The following is a 13,585-nucleotide window of genomic DNA, read 5'->3' as shown; positions in this document are numbered from 1 at the left end:
GAATTTAAATGCATAACCTATAAGGGAATATTAATATCCTTTACTATAATTTATAGGAGAATTGCAAGACGTGATGTGAATTTAAAAGAATTTATTAAGATAATAAAGATTCGAATTTAGTTGAAAGCTGTATTGTCTGGTTGTTATACAAAAAAAAATAATATTTTTAATTAATCTGAATAAATACTGAATATTTGGTTCAAAGTTTTTTGTTTTTGGTCAAAATTTTAAATAATAAAAATAACCGTAACAAAACATGTATTACTGCCTCAAAGATACTGAAACTCAACCTGACACTATACAGTAAATCTGAACTTCTGAATACTTCATAAACAAAGTTAAATTAATCATGCAAAGCTCGTCTGAAATGCATCCAAACCCATAGAGATCACGCCCTCTGTTTAATTATTTGTATTTCTTCTCTCCATTTCACTTTTCTTTTCTTTTCTCTTCACTATCTCCTTCTCTCTTTTTTTAAATTTAGTCATACCTTTTTTTCAAATTACTTTATTTTTATTTTTACATGCTGTCCTCTGTTAAAGGGACTGTTTGTAAGAATCAGAAATTGCTTGTTAACAGCAACACCTGTTGCGGTTAAGTCAACGAAAGTCAGCGTCCTGTTGCTCGCGCTTGTGCTCGCTCTACATAGACATGAGCGAGCATCGCTCAAAACAGTGAGGCGACACACGTCAAATAACGTTTCTCTCTGCGGAGCCCCGTCACTTCACAAGACACGGGAAACCTCTGTTGGTCTGGAGGAGCTGCAGCAGTTATTTTTGCACAAACGTCCACTGTACATTCACTAGATATTCTCAGAGTAGTTTGTGTTGGAGTCTGAGTCTGAGCAGCGTAGCCACACGCGAGCGCGCATGGGACACCAACCCGCAATGATTTATACGTGTAAGAAGTTACAAACAGTCCCTTTAATTATCTGTGTCCTTTTATATTTTGTAAATCATTAACATCCGTTGTTTATTTGTTAGTATATCCAAACTGTCTACATGTGTATGCACAAATTGGTGAATAAAGGGGAAAAAAGTCAAGAAAAATAAAGAATTCATTTAGAAATACTAATACAAATCCAAAGTTTAATCAATGGACAGTAAAGGGACTTCCTGTTTCATGTGCCATCAAAAACAGCTCAGTTTGGGGCCAACGCCATCCTGGGAGTGTCTCTCGCCATCTGTAAGGCCGGTGCAGCAGAGAAAGATGTCCCTCTGTACCGCCACATAGCCGACCTGGCTGGAAACACAGAGCTGGTGCTGCCGGTTCCCGTAAGACACAAACTCACTGCACATCTGCACTACTAACATCTGCACACTGACTGAAATCCACACATTTAACTTTTCATTTATTCACTTGTATTACACTCTTTTCTCACTTACAAATATTGGATTATTTCATGTGTTTTCACTGTAACATGATCTGGAATAATGACTTTTAGTCTTTTGATGGACCCCAAATTTACAATTTAAACATCTGCAGGTGTTTACAGATGTTTCCTTGTTTTATAGGCTTCTTAGGCTGCTAAAATTATTATTTAACTCTTCTTTTCTCCCATTATTTCCCCCCCTTGTCTCCTTGTTTTCTCCTATCCCCTTTCTTCTTCTGTCCTCTCATTTCCTCTCCCCTTTTGTCCTCATTTTGTCTCCTTGTTTCCTCTCCTCTCATTTCCTCTCCTTGTTTTCCCCTCTCCCCCTTCTTCATCTGTCCTCTCATTTCCTCTCCTCTGTTCTCCTTGTTTCCTCATCTTGTCTTCTTGTTTCCTGGTTTCCTTTCACCTTCTGTTGTTCTCATTTCCTCTCACGTTTTCTCCTTGTTTCCTCTTGTTTCCTCTGCTTGTCTACTTGTATCCTCTCCGTGTCTCCTCTCATTTCCTCTGCTTGTTTCCTTGTTTGCTCCTCTCCCCTTTCTTCTTCTGTCCTCTCATTTCTTTCCTCTGTTCTCCTTGTTTCCTCTCCGTGTCTCCTCTCGTTTCCTCTGCTTGTCTACTTGTTACCTCTCCGTGTCTCCTCTCATTTCCTCTGTTTGTCTCCTTGTTTCCTTCTCTCCCCTTTCTTCTTCTGTCCTCTCATTTCCTCTCCTGTTTTCTCCTCGTTTCCTCTCCTTGTCTCCTTCTCTCCTTCTCTCCCCTTTCTTCTTCTGTCCTCTTGTTTTCTCCCCCCCTCTTCTCGTCTCCTCTCCTCTTCAGGCCTTTAATGTGATAAATGGAGGTTCCCATGCAGGTAACAAACTGGCCATGCAGGAGTTCATGGTTCTTCCTGTCGGAGCCGAGTCTTTCAAGTAAGAATTCATCTCCAAGACAAAGTTTCATAAAACCTACAAAGCGAACACGATGGATTTATATTTTGCCATTTGTTTCTACATTCAATATCTAAGATCTTTAGTCTTTTCCGTCTTCTTTTTTTAACTCCTTCCTCCCTCCCTGTGTGTCTGTCAGGGAGGCGTTGAGGATAGGATCGGAGCTGTACCACACACTGAAGGGGGTGATCCAGGAGAAATACGGCCAGGACGCCACCAACGTGGGAGACGAGGGAGGATTTGCTCCCAACATCCTGGAAAACAGTGAGGGTGAGGATCCTCTGTTAAATATCACCAGTGATGTAAAGACGTTCATCACTTTCTCCATGTTTTTATTTCTTGCCTTATCTCTCTGGATGTCTCCATCTCTACTCCATCTCTCCTCTCCACCTCTTCCTTTCCCTCCTCAGCTCTGGATCTGCTGCAGACGGCCATAGAGAAGGCCGGCTTCACGGACAAGGTGGTGGTCGGGATGGACGTGGCCGCCTCGGAATTTTACCGCGAGGGAAAATACGACCTGGACTTCAAATCCCCACCGGATGCAGCAAGACACATCTCTGGAGAGGAGCTGGCTGACATCTATCAAGGCTTCGTCAACAACTACCCAGGTGGACCATTTGTTTGTTGGTTTTGTTGATCTTCAGGTCGGAAACAAAATTTATTTTTATTCACTTTTCACCTGTCCTCCGTCCTTCCCAGTGGTGTCCATCGAGGACCCGTTCGACCAGGACGACTGGGAAGCCTGGTCCCGTCTGACGGCCCAGGTGGGGATCCAGGTGGTGGGGGACGACCTGACGGTGACCAACCCTAAGAGGATAGAGAAAGCTGCCGAGGAGCGAGCCTGCAACTGTCTGCTGCTCAAAGTCAACCAGATCGGCTCCGTCACTGAGGCCATACAGGCGTACGTCTGCTCTATTTAGATCTTTTAAATACTAATATTTTAAAGGTCCCATATTGTAAGAAGTGACATTTTCATGGCTTTTATATTATAAAGCAGGTTAAAGTCCTTTATAAATACTGTGAAAGTATCGAAACGCTTAATCCACAGAGAAATACACACAGCCCGTATTCAGAAACTGTGCGTTTGAAACAAGCCGTTAGGATTTCTGTCTATTTGTGATGTCACAAAAATATAATATTTAGACCATTTCAAAGTTTTAAACGTAAACATTCTAAATGGGTCCCAGTTTATTTCTGGTTGCAGTGTATGTGAATGACATCAGCTGGATGTAAACATAGGGGGTCAAACAAACACAGGACTTTCATCCAGAGTCCTGTACTACGAAGTGAGTTCAACATACACAGGATATCTTCTCTGGTTTAACTAACCCTAACGAACGAGATCCTGCTAAACGGTCCTACGACGCTGGTTATCAACTCGGTAAATCAACCTAGGGATTCTCAGTCTGGCTACGAGCACGTTCACATGAACAGGGTGGTGTTTGCAGCATCTGACCAATCACAGACATGGACAAGTCTACTGTCAGCAGACAGATAGGCAGAGAGACACATTTAACAAAGGAAGAGTAAAATATATTATAAAAATAAGAAGAAGTTAAACACTTAAAGGGCCTGTTTGTAACTTCTTACACGTATAAATCATTGCGGGTCGGTGTCCCATGCGCGCTCGCGTATGGCTACGCTGTTCAGACAAGACTCCAACACAAACAACACGGAAGCACCAAAACCTCTTGGTTGTATCTAGTGAAGCCCGTCTGTTAAACAGTGTTGGCTGCGGTCGGAGGACGCGGGGGAGACCGTAGCTTTGGTCTCCAGAACCGGAGTCTCTGCTGTACTCTGCTCCGCCGCCTGCCTTCACTCACACACCGCGCTCGTTCTCGCTCTTTCGCCCCACTCTCACGTGCATGCGCGCACACTACACACTGCAGAAGAGTTAGTTTAGCTCTGAGAATATCTAGTGAATGTACAGTGGACGTTTGTGCTGAAATAACTGCTGCAGCTCCTCCAGACCAACAGAGGTTTCCTGTATCTTGTGAAGTGACGGGGCTCCGCACAGAGAAACGTTATCGTCTCCGACCAAAACTCCGGCGTCTCCCCTGTTCCCTCCGGCCGCGTTCGGGAGGCTGAGGCAGGAAAAGCCAACACTAGGATCAGCATTGATTCATGGAGAGACCTTGGTCTGGTCAGCTAACATTACTGCCAAGCAGCTGAAATATAGAGTGATATTGTGCTTTTAGCTGACGTGTGTCTCCTCACTGTTTTGAGCGATGCTCGTTCATGTCTATTTAGAGCGAGCGTGAGCGCAATCCACAGGACGCTGACTTTCGTTGACTTAACGGCCACAGGTGTCGCTGTTAAAAAGACATTTCTGATTCTTACAAACAGTCCCTTTAATCAGACTAAAAGTAACACAGCTGAAGCTGCCAAATGCAGGAAGGACATCTGGCAAAAGAAAAAACTCCCGATGTTTGAATGCGTAAATTAACAGACTTATTAATTTAACGGAACACTCAAAAGACAGAAAAAGTCGTTTAGATATAAATAGCTTTCAGATGTGTTATGGATGAATGGATTACACTTCATTATGCCCATTAATAAGGACATGGCGTGAATGACTATTTCAACTATCTTTCAGCTGCGTCCCCGTCTCAGGCTGTGTGAAACGGACTCAAGAGGAAGTAAAATAATAAATATAAAAACATAATTCAAAGCGGTAAACACCCACAGCATACAGCCAGCTGTCCTTCCTGCATCTGTCAGTTTAAACTGGGTTGATTTTATTCTGATTATGACTTTAACTTCTTCATATGTGTGTAATATTACCATACTATCCGCGCACTCAGCTCTGATGGTCAGTAGGAGGTGCTTTTATACAAGTTGATCTCTTATCTGGAACATGACCTGCTCCGGAGCAGATTAACTGTTCAGCATCAGTTACCATGGCGATCTACCCCGGTAAGAAGTGAACCACCTTCGTAGGACTGAAAACCCTGAAGGGTTAACCCTGAAGTTACCTCACTAACCCTTAATCCTGCTTCGTAGTACAGACCTCAGGAGACTGGTGTTCAAACCAACAACGTGTTGTTTGTCTTTGTGTTCAGAACATCAAGTTTAATTTTCACTTCACAAACGTATCTTAAGCCAAACCCTGTTTTTTTTTTTTCCTGAACCTAACTATGGTGGTTTTGTTGCCTAAACCTAAGCATGTTTTTGTTTGGATTCACAACTGCAGTGGAGCGTCATAGTTTGACACGATGGCCTACCCAGCAGTGTGTAAGAAAGTGACGCCAAGGCGTCCTAAAAAGGGTCAGTACGTCACGAGTTAGGATGGCAACATGTTGTTAGTGTGAGGACCATTACAGTCTCCTCATCGCTCCACAGAGATCTGGTGTTTCCAGCTCTTCAGTCACGTTTAACGGTGGTTATATACCCTCTGCCGGAAACGCTCCGTTTTAGTGCATTTCAACGGAATTGCGTTGCTAGGCAACAGCTTGGGTCCATGTTTACTTCCTGTCAGCTGATGTAATTCAGATACACTACAGCAGGAAATAAACTGGGACACATTTAGAATGCTTATGTTTAAAACTCTGAAATGGTCTAAATATTGTATATTTGTGACATCACAAATGTACAGAAATCCTGACGGCTTATTTCAAAAGCTCAGTTTCTGAATACAGGCTGTGTGTATTATTCTGTGGATTGAGTGTTTTGATACTTTCACAGTATTTATTTATCACTTAAACCTGCTTTATAATATAAAAGACATGAAAATCTCACTTTTTACAATATGGGACCTTTAAGTCACATACTTCATGTGCGTCATTATTTATTCACTAAGTCTATTTCCAGTTCACTGTGTCGCATTTGGTTTTTATCGATACACCAACTTTTCTAATTCAGCCGAGCAGAAAAACTTTCAGAATATTTCAACTTTTTTTCAAATTTCTAAAATGCACAAATTGAAAACTTGCATAAAAACTGGTGGATAGCGGTATGAAGGCCGTTACACACTGGAGGCTTTTTTTTGTTTTGTGTTAATAATTTGCACGTCAATATATTTTTTTCAAACTGTTGTTTTTGTCATGAATACTTTTACACAGAATGCAAATATTGAAAAAGCGGCATACTTTTTATTGGAAAAAGGTTGATTTCCTGAGGTTTCGCACGGCGAATAAAGGCATCGACCAATCATATTGTGCGGAACAAGATGAGTTGCGCCTATACTGCCAATAATGGCAGCGCAGACCAGATCCACTCCTTCTGTTCTTACCTTTCACAATAAAAGCCCTAGACGTATAATATTCGCAGGCGAGTAATTTGGCATAATTTTCGTGTCGTTAATTCATCACGCCCCCCCCCCCCCCCCCCCCCCGTGTGTAAAGGTTTTAAGTCACATAAAGCCGCTTAATGTAGACATTTTATTAAAATGATAAACCTGCCTTATTAAGAGGCTTCACAGATGTACACGCACGACTCATCGCTGTCGGTCGAATCTGTTGTGACACAGCGTTGGTTCCAGGCTACACATACTCTCTTCTCAGAGAGAAAAATAAACTAATATGGCTGCCTCGGCCTCGGGCAGGCTGGTGAACTTGGACTGGCCAAACAAGGTCATCCATCTTGACTGAGACGACAGAGAGGCCTATAGGGAGATACACACACACACACACACACACATATACAGCATGTGTCAGTCACACCCGTCATTACCTGTCAGCCTCGTTGACTTTGTGCCAGAGACTCGGAGCGGCAAACCGACCTTTACGGGAGATAAACGTAGGACAGGAAGTGACAGGAGGCTTTCAGTATGAAGATGAACTGTCAATCAAATGTATTGACGCAGCTATGGCGTTGTGACTGTGCTGTTGATGTCTTTGTGGAGAGTGTGTACTCCAGTCTTGAATGTGTGTGTCATCAATCTCAGACTTAACAAAACGTCACTCAGGGTTATGAAGCCATCAATCATGACAGCTGGCTTACAGCAGGAGGAGGATGAAATGAGAGAAACGGTGCCGATGACAGTAAAAGTGATGTATTATATCCGTCACATGAAAAGCTTCCTACGTTGTTAGTCTGATATATTTCTCTAATATCTCAGCAGGAATGGGGTGGGGGGGGACAGAACGAGCTCAGATTTGACCCCAGGCACCAACGGCGTCTTAATGTCATGTCATTCAACAGGTTAACGTGCCAGATGAGCTGTGGTCACAATTAAAGGGACTGTTTGTAAGAATCAGAAATGTCTTGTTAACAGCCACACCTGTGGCCGTTAAGTCAACGAAAGTCAGCGTCCTGTTGCGCGCGCTTGTGCTCGTTCTACATAGACATGAACGAGCATCGCTCAAAACAGTGAGGAGACACACGTCAGCTAAAAGCACAATATCACTCTATATTTCAGCTGCTTGGCAGTAATGTTAGCTGACCAGACGAAGGTCTCTCCATGAATCAATGCTGATCCTAGTGTTGGCTTTTCCTGCCTCAGCCTCCCGACCGCTGCCGGAGGGAACAGGGGAGACGCCGGAGTTTTGGTCGGAGACAATAATGTTTCTCTCTGCGGAGCCCCGTCACTTCACAAGACACGGGAAACCTCTGTTGGTCTGGAGGAGCTGCAGCAGTTATTTCAGCACAAACGTCCACTGAACATTCACTAGATATTCTCAGAGCTAAACTAACTCTTCTGCAGTGTGGAGTGTGCGCACATGCACGTGAGAATGGAGCGAGCTCAGTGAAGGCAAGCAGGCAGAGGAGCAGAGGAGCAGAGTACAGCAGAGACTCCGGTCCTGGAGACCAAAGCTACGGTCTCCCCCGCGTCCTCCGACCGCGGCCAACACTGTTTAACAGACGGGCTTCACTAGATACAACCAAGAGGTTTTGGTGCTTCACAGTAATTTGTATTGGAGTCTGAGTCTGAACAGCATAGCAACACACGAGCGCACATGGGACATCGACCCGCAATGATTTATACGTGTAAGAAGTTACAAACAGTCCCTTTAAATCACTATATAGTTAATCAACTCTAAGATTGATAATAGGGAGTCAAACTCACACACCGATATGAGTACTTCTCTGTGCCAAAAGACCCTCGTTAACAGCCAGCTGGAGGGTGTGAGCGACACACAGCAGGCTGGGGAGTCCCGTATACGAGGCGGTGCGCCGCAACCGTCTCTAGGCCTGCTTGGAAAGGCTCGGGGCGAAGGTGGCTCGTGGCCGCAGCTTTACAGCGTTCTCTGCCCGGACCTCGCCGCATCGTGGACAAAGCTCTCTGCGCCCTCTCCCCCCGCCGGGGACGGCCTCCTGCTCCCGAAGCGACTGTCGACCGGGGCGGTCCTCAGTGCGCCCCAACCGTGTCGTGCCGCCAGATCGGGGCTCGGCCCAGCGGAGTACGTGTACACGAGCACAGTATCGGACCCGATACCCGATACTGGTATCGGTGCATCCCTAGAAATAGCCAATCTTCTCGCTGACGGTCTTGTTTACTTATAAGTCACATGGAGGCATCAGTATTACATTGAGCCTGTTTCATAGCCAGTTAAAAGTTCCTCGTAGTAACTTTAAGACAGGAAATGGGACTCGACTGATGGGGAGGTAAAGGCTCTCGTCGTGTTACGTGACCGATAAAACCAAGGAAGTGCTATTGTGTTGCTTACTGTGTGAGATATTTTCTGTCTTTACACTCTGAACATAAGGAGGTCGTATTTGTTCTGTGTGTTTAGTGAATAAGAAGATCATTTTCTCTTTGTGTGTGTCTCTTAGGTGTAAACTGGCTCAGGCAAACGGTTGGGGTGTGATGGTCAGCCATCGTTCAGGAGAGACGGAGGACACCTTCATCGCTGACCTGGTGGTGGGACTCTGCACTGGACAGGTGAAAATGAAATTCACCCCTTAGTGACAGTGACATTATCATAATCCAACATTTCACAGGTCAGTATTTTGGGAATTATAATCTCTGCCGTCTCTGTGTTGCAGATTAAGACCGGCGCCCCCTGTAGATCTGAGAGGTTGGCCAAGTACAACCAGCTCATGAGGTCAGTGGGCCGCAGACATCATCTCTCAACCTCTCTCTAACACACAAACTTTACTGATTCCTTTCAATTCAGTTCCTCGGCTCAATGACGCTTTATTGGGGTTTGTCGTTTGACATGCAATGGATCAACGTATCTTCATACAACGTTTCGTATGATATTTTACAAAAAGTTATTCCTCATTTCACATGCGTTCTTCTATGAATGTCAAGCAACATATGTCAATTTCCGCATGTTAAAGTCTTTTCAAAATAAACATCCGTCTTCACAGAAACAACTTTGTTAGGGTTAGGAAAAGATGGTGGTTTGGGTTAAAATATCTACGTCTCATCCAAGCTCGTCACATACCATATCTTTGTCACGCCCCTTTGCGTCACTTCAGGATTACAGCCCGGACACACAGGGAACGTCAGGGGCGCGTGGCGGCTGCGTGGCATGGTGGCTGCGTGATTCATGCGTTCACACCAGCTGCATTTCAGCTGCGTTTCTGCTGCTGCAGCTGCTGCTGTCAGACGTTTCTTTCTACATAGAGTTTGCCTTTTAATGGCCATTTCATTTCATTATAAATATCGTTTATATTTATTTTAGACCGAGAAAGGTTAAGAAACGTGTGGTAATTTGTAAATAATAGTAATAATCCACAATTAAAACTCTGTACTATATTCATTCATGGAGCTCTCCAAGTCACTGCATGTTCTAGAACACTGTCCGGCACATATTTCAGAATAAAAGCCTTGTGTTAATTAAGGAATTCTGTTCATAGAAAAAACCCTTGAGGGCTTTTATTTTGAAATGAAAGCAGGAAGTGTTGATTTAAAAATAAGTCTTTACTTTTTTTTCATCTCCGTAACATATTCTACAGATAGACATCAAAACTGTAGTAATCTTGCTGGCATGATGTTAATATACAGTCAATAGATCACCTTCACTGTCCGTAACATATTCTACAGATGTCTAGACATTGAAACTGTAGAAATGTAGCTGATATGATGTTAATATACAGTCAATAGATCACCTTCACTGTCGCTTCCTTGTTGCTGTGAGACGCGCGGCACGCGTCAAAAAGAGGTGAGATCTCTATTCACTAGAAGAGACGCAGCTGAGACGCGTGTCTCACGCGGGCCGTGTGTCTGCTATAACCTGTTAACACGGACGCCAAAATAAAAAACAACAGGTAATGCAGCATTTAAGGGTGACCAGGTGTCCCACTTTAGGAGGGACTGCACAGTATTTTTATCCCTTGTCCCACGTCCCACATATTGAGACGACGTCCCACATTTTCATTGGCTACAGATGCTGCCACGCCACAGAAACACATTTCAGATTTTGAAATCTGGTCTGAGTTTAAGACAGATAAAATATGTTGTAAACCCGTGTGGAGGCTGTTTGGAGAGACAACAGAAGTGTGGCAGCAGGTATTATATACCCAAGGCCACGCCCATCTCTCAGGTGCTACTATTATCTGTGTGTCATATTATCTATAATCTTGATGACACACCCAGAAACAGCACATGTAGACACAAGGATCAGCAGAAAGTCCCGTAATTTTAAAAACTAAAGTCTGTGGATTACAGCATATAAAGATAAGGATACATGAACTGTTGCATCAGTGAGAGCTTGAATACGTTTTTCTCTTGAAGGAAAATTAAAGAATTTAAATTGGGCAGAATTTAATTCTCAATTATTTTAATGTGGAAATTCTGTAAGAAAACTGACTGACACAAAATTGTTTTTCTCTCTCTAATTACTGTTCATGACTAAGTTCACTGTTCTCGATAAATTTTAATACACAATCAGTGACCATTTTTATTTGATTCTTCACTTTATAAACTATATAAACTTCAGTCGAGGTCACAAACATTGTCTTCACAGGATCTAGACTCATTAAAACATGTTAAACATGTAAAAAAAAATTAACATATAATTGGAAACTTGCATATTTTCATCATTTCCTTTAAAGGTACAATCACTGCTTAATTTATTTATATTTATTTATCTTCTTCATGGCTCCAAATCTGGCAGCGACCAGCTACTGTACAACACGGCTTCTCAGGTTCCCGCTTTATCTTAGCGCTTAGCATCACAGAGCTAATTGATGTGACAGGCGGCAGCAGCGCCGGTGTCACCCCATGTGTCCGAGCCAGTCAGCAGCAGGAGGAGGAGGAGGAGGAGGAGGAAGAGGAGGTGGGATCGGCTCAGTGTTGTAATCCCATCGGACTGCTGAGGAGACGCAGGAGAGGTGGAGGGTGGAGAGATTTACAGGAGCATTAACCAGCGATAAACGCTAATCAGTGCAGTGAAGCGTGCACACACACACACACACACACACACACGCACACACACACACGTGTACTGACACACCAGAAATAAAATAGTCATTTATACTGTGGCAAGTTGTCATGCAGTGGCTGCTATGGAGACATGTTTTTTTTTTTTTAAAGGAGAAATTCAGCAATTTCATATTGAATTTCCATAAATTTGAGGAAAAAAAAGGGAAATTCATGTCTATGTACAAGAATCATATGGATTCAATTTGGTGACTATTTCTCGAACTGCCATGAGGCTGTGTTGTGTATTTACAGGCTGAGTAGTACTAACCCTAACCAGGACAAGTAAACTGATATTTAAGTTTAAACTTTGGCGATGCGCTCCTTTAATCCTTAACAAGAGAGAAAGTTAGAGAAAACATCAAATAATGCCAGTAGGTCATTTTCAGGTTCATACTTGTATTTTGTGTTTCTACTAGAACATGTTACATGATTTAATATAAAAAAAACAACCTTTTTTTTCCCTCATATTGTCTGCCTGAATATACCTGTATTTACTCTGTCTGAAACGCTCCATTTTAGTGCATTTCAACGGAATTGCGTTGCCAGGCAACAGTTTGGTCCATGTTTACTTCCTGTCAGCTGATGTTATTAACAAACACTGCAACAGGAAATAAACTGGAACACAAATGTTTATGTTTAAAAACCGTGTAATGGTCTACATATTGTATATTTTTGACATCACAAATGGACATAAATCCTAACGGCTTGTTTCAAACGCACAATTTCTGAATATGGGCTGTGTGTATTTCTCCATATAGTGATCGTTTTGATAGTTTAACAGTATTTATATAGCACTTAAACCTGCTTAATAATATAAAATACATGAAAATCTCACTTTTTTACAAAATGGGACTTTTTAATCATGTCCCTCAGCTCTATCCTTTTCTACTCTTTTCTTCTCTGCAGGATTGAGGAGGAGTTGGGCGACCAGGCTCGCTTTGCAGGCCATAACTTCAGGAACCCCAGCGCCCTGTGAAACTGACTGACAGACAGACGAATGACTCACACACACACACACACACACTCACACACACACTTAAACTGACAGACACGACGAACACGGAGCGAGCCATGTACAATGAAAGATCACACAGATTCATGAAAAAACAGACGAGTAAAGGAGCCAAGCAAAAAAAATAAAATAAATAAATTATGCACTGGACTTATAGGGAGATGATGCTGTATGCACACACACACACACACATAGATTACGCAGATGCAACGCGCTCACGCACATGCAGGGGAATACCATAAAAATATAAAATTTCTAAGCCAGACATGCACTGTTACTGTAGTTTTAAAGGAATAGTTCATGTACAGCCAGAGGACAGACCTGCAAAAATAAAGATTATTGTTGTAAAAACAGAGAGATAATTAAGTAGAGATATAATAGCATAATGTAGACTGACGCACGCAACTGAAAGAGATAAAAAAAACAACTAACTTTCAGCACCAAAAGAGGACGATGCACTCGCAGAAAGAAACACACAACAGCTGTTTCAGGGACTGAGTGAAAAAACGACTAAACTACACAAACACTAACACACTCAGCTGTGTCACACTCTCACCTGGACACTGAAGTACCTGCACTTCACCCACTTCTGTCCTCTTTTTGTCTCCTTTTTCTTCTCGTCGTGTCCGTTTCTCAGTTTCTAAAACCCTCTTTACTTCCCGCCCCGACGTGATTCTGATTATTTGTCCTTTATGCTTGAAATCCCGCCTTTGTCCTAAAGAAAAAAGAAAATCTGAACCCTTCGTTCCTTCTGTTCCTCCTGAATGTCCATAGAATAGCTGTGTTGACAAAACAAGAAAGAAAATACAAAATAAAAATAAAAAAAATGAACGCTTGTCATTGAAAATAATGTGAAAATATGTGAAATAAAAAGATGTTAATTTACAATTTCAATCACATTTAAAAGGTTTGTGTCTTTTTTGTGTCACTTTAGGTTTTTTTTGTCCTAAATTTGCATC

The 13,585-nt window shown here is 42.6% G+C and overlaps 1 protein-coding gene across 1 annotated transcript in view; it reads left to right on the top strand.

The window, feature by feature from the left end:
- Positions 1–13,426, top strand: part of eno2 (enolase 2) — a 36,157-nt gene extending 22,731 nt beyond the window's left edge. Inside the window, exons 6-13 of the mRNA XM_037795462.1 lie at positions 1,141–1,274; positions 2,192–2,283; positions 2,441–2,571; positions 2,712–2,909; positions 3,001–3,202; positions 9,016–9,124; positions 9,229–9,287; positions 12,521–13,426. Coding sequence (XP_037651390.1) covers positions 1,141–1,274; positions 2,192–2,283; positions 2,441–2,571; positions 2,712–2,909; positions 3,001–3,202; positions 9,016–9,124; positions 9,229–9,287; positions 12,521–12,590 — 995 coding nt within the window. The 3' untranslated portion in view covers positions 12,591–13,426. The remainder of the gene's footprint in view (positions 1–1,140; positions 1,275–2,191; positions 2,284–2,440; positions 2,572–2,711; positions 2,910–3,000; positions 3,203–9,015; positions 9,125–9,228; positions 9,288–12,520) is intronic.
- The last annotated feature ends 159 nt before the right edge of the window (positions 13,427–13,585 follow it).

This window comes from Sebastes umbrosus, chromosome 15 (genome assembly GCF_015220745.1).
Source record: "Sebastes umbrosus isolate fSebUmb1 chromosome 15, fSebUmb1.pri, whole genome shotgun sequence".
NCBI lineage: Eukaryota > Metazoa > Chordata > Actinopteri > Perciformes > Sebastidae > Sebastes > Sebastes umbrosus.
The sequence above is the reverse complement of the archived record's forward strand: the minus strand, read 5'-3'. Positions and strand labels throughout refer to the sequence as shown.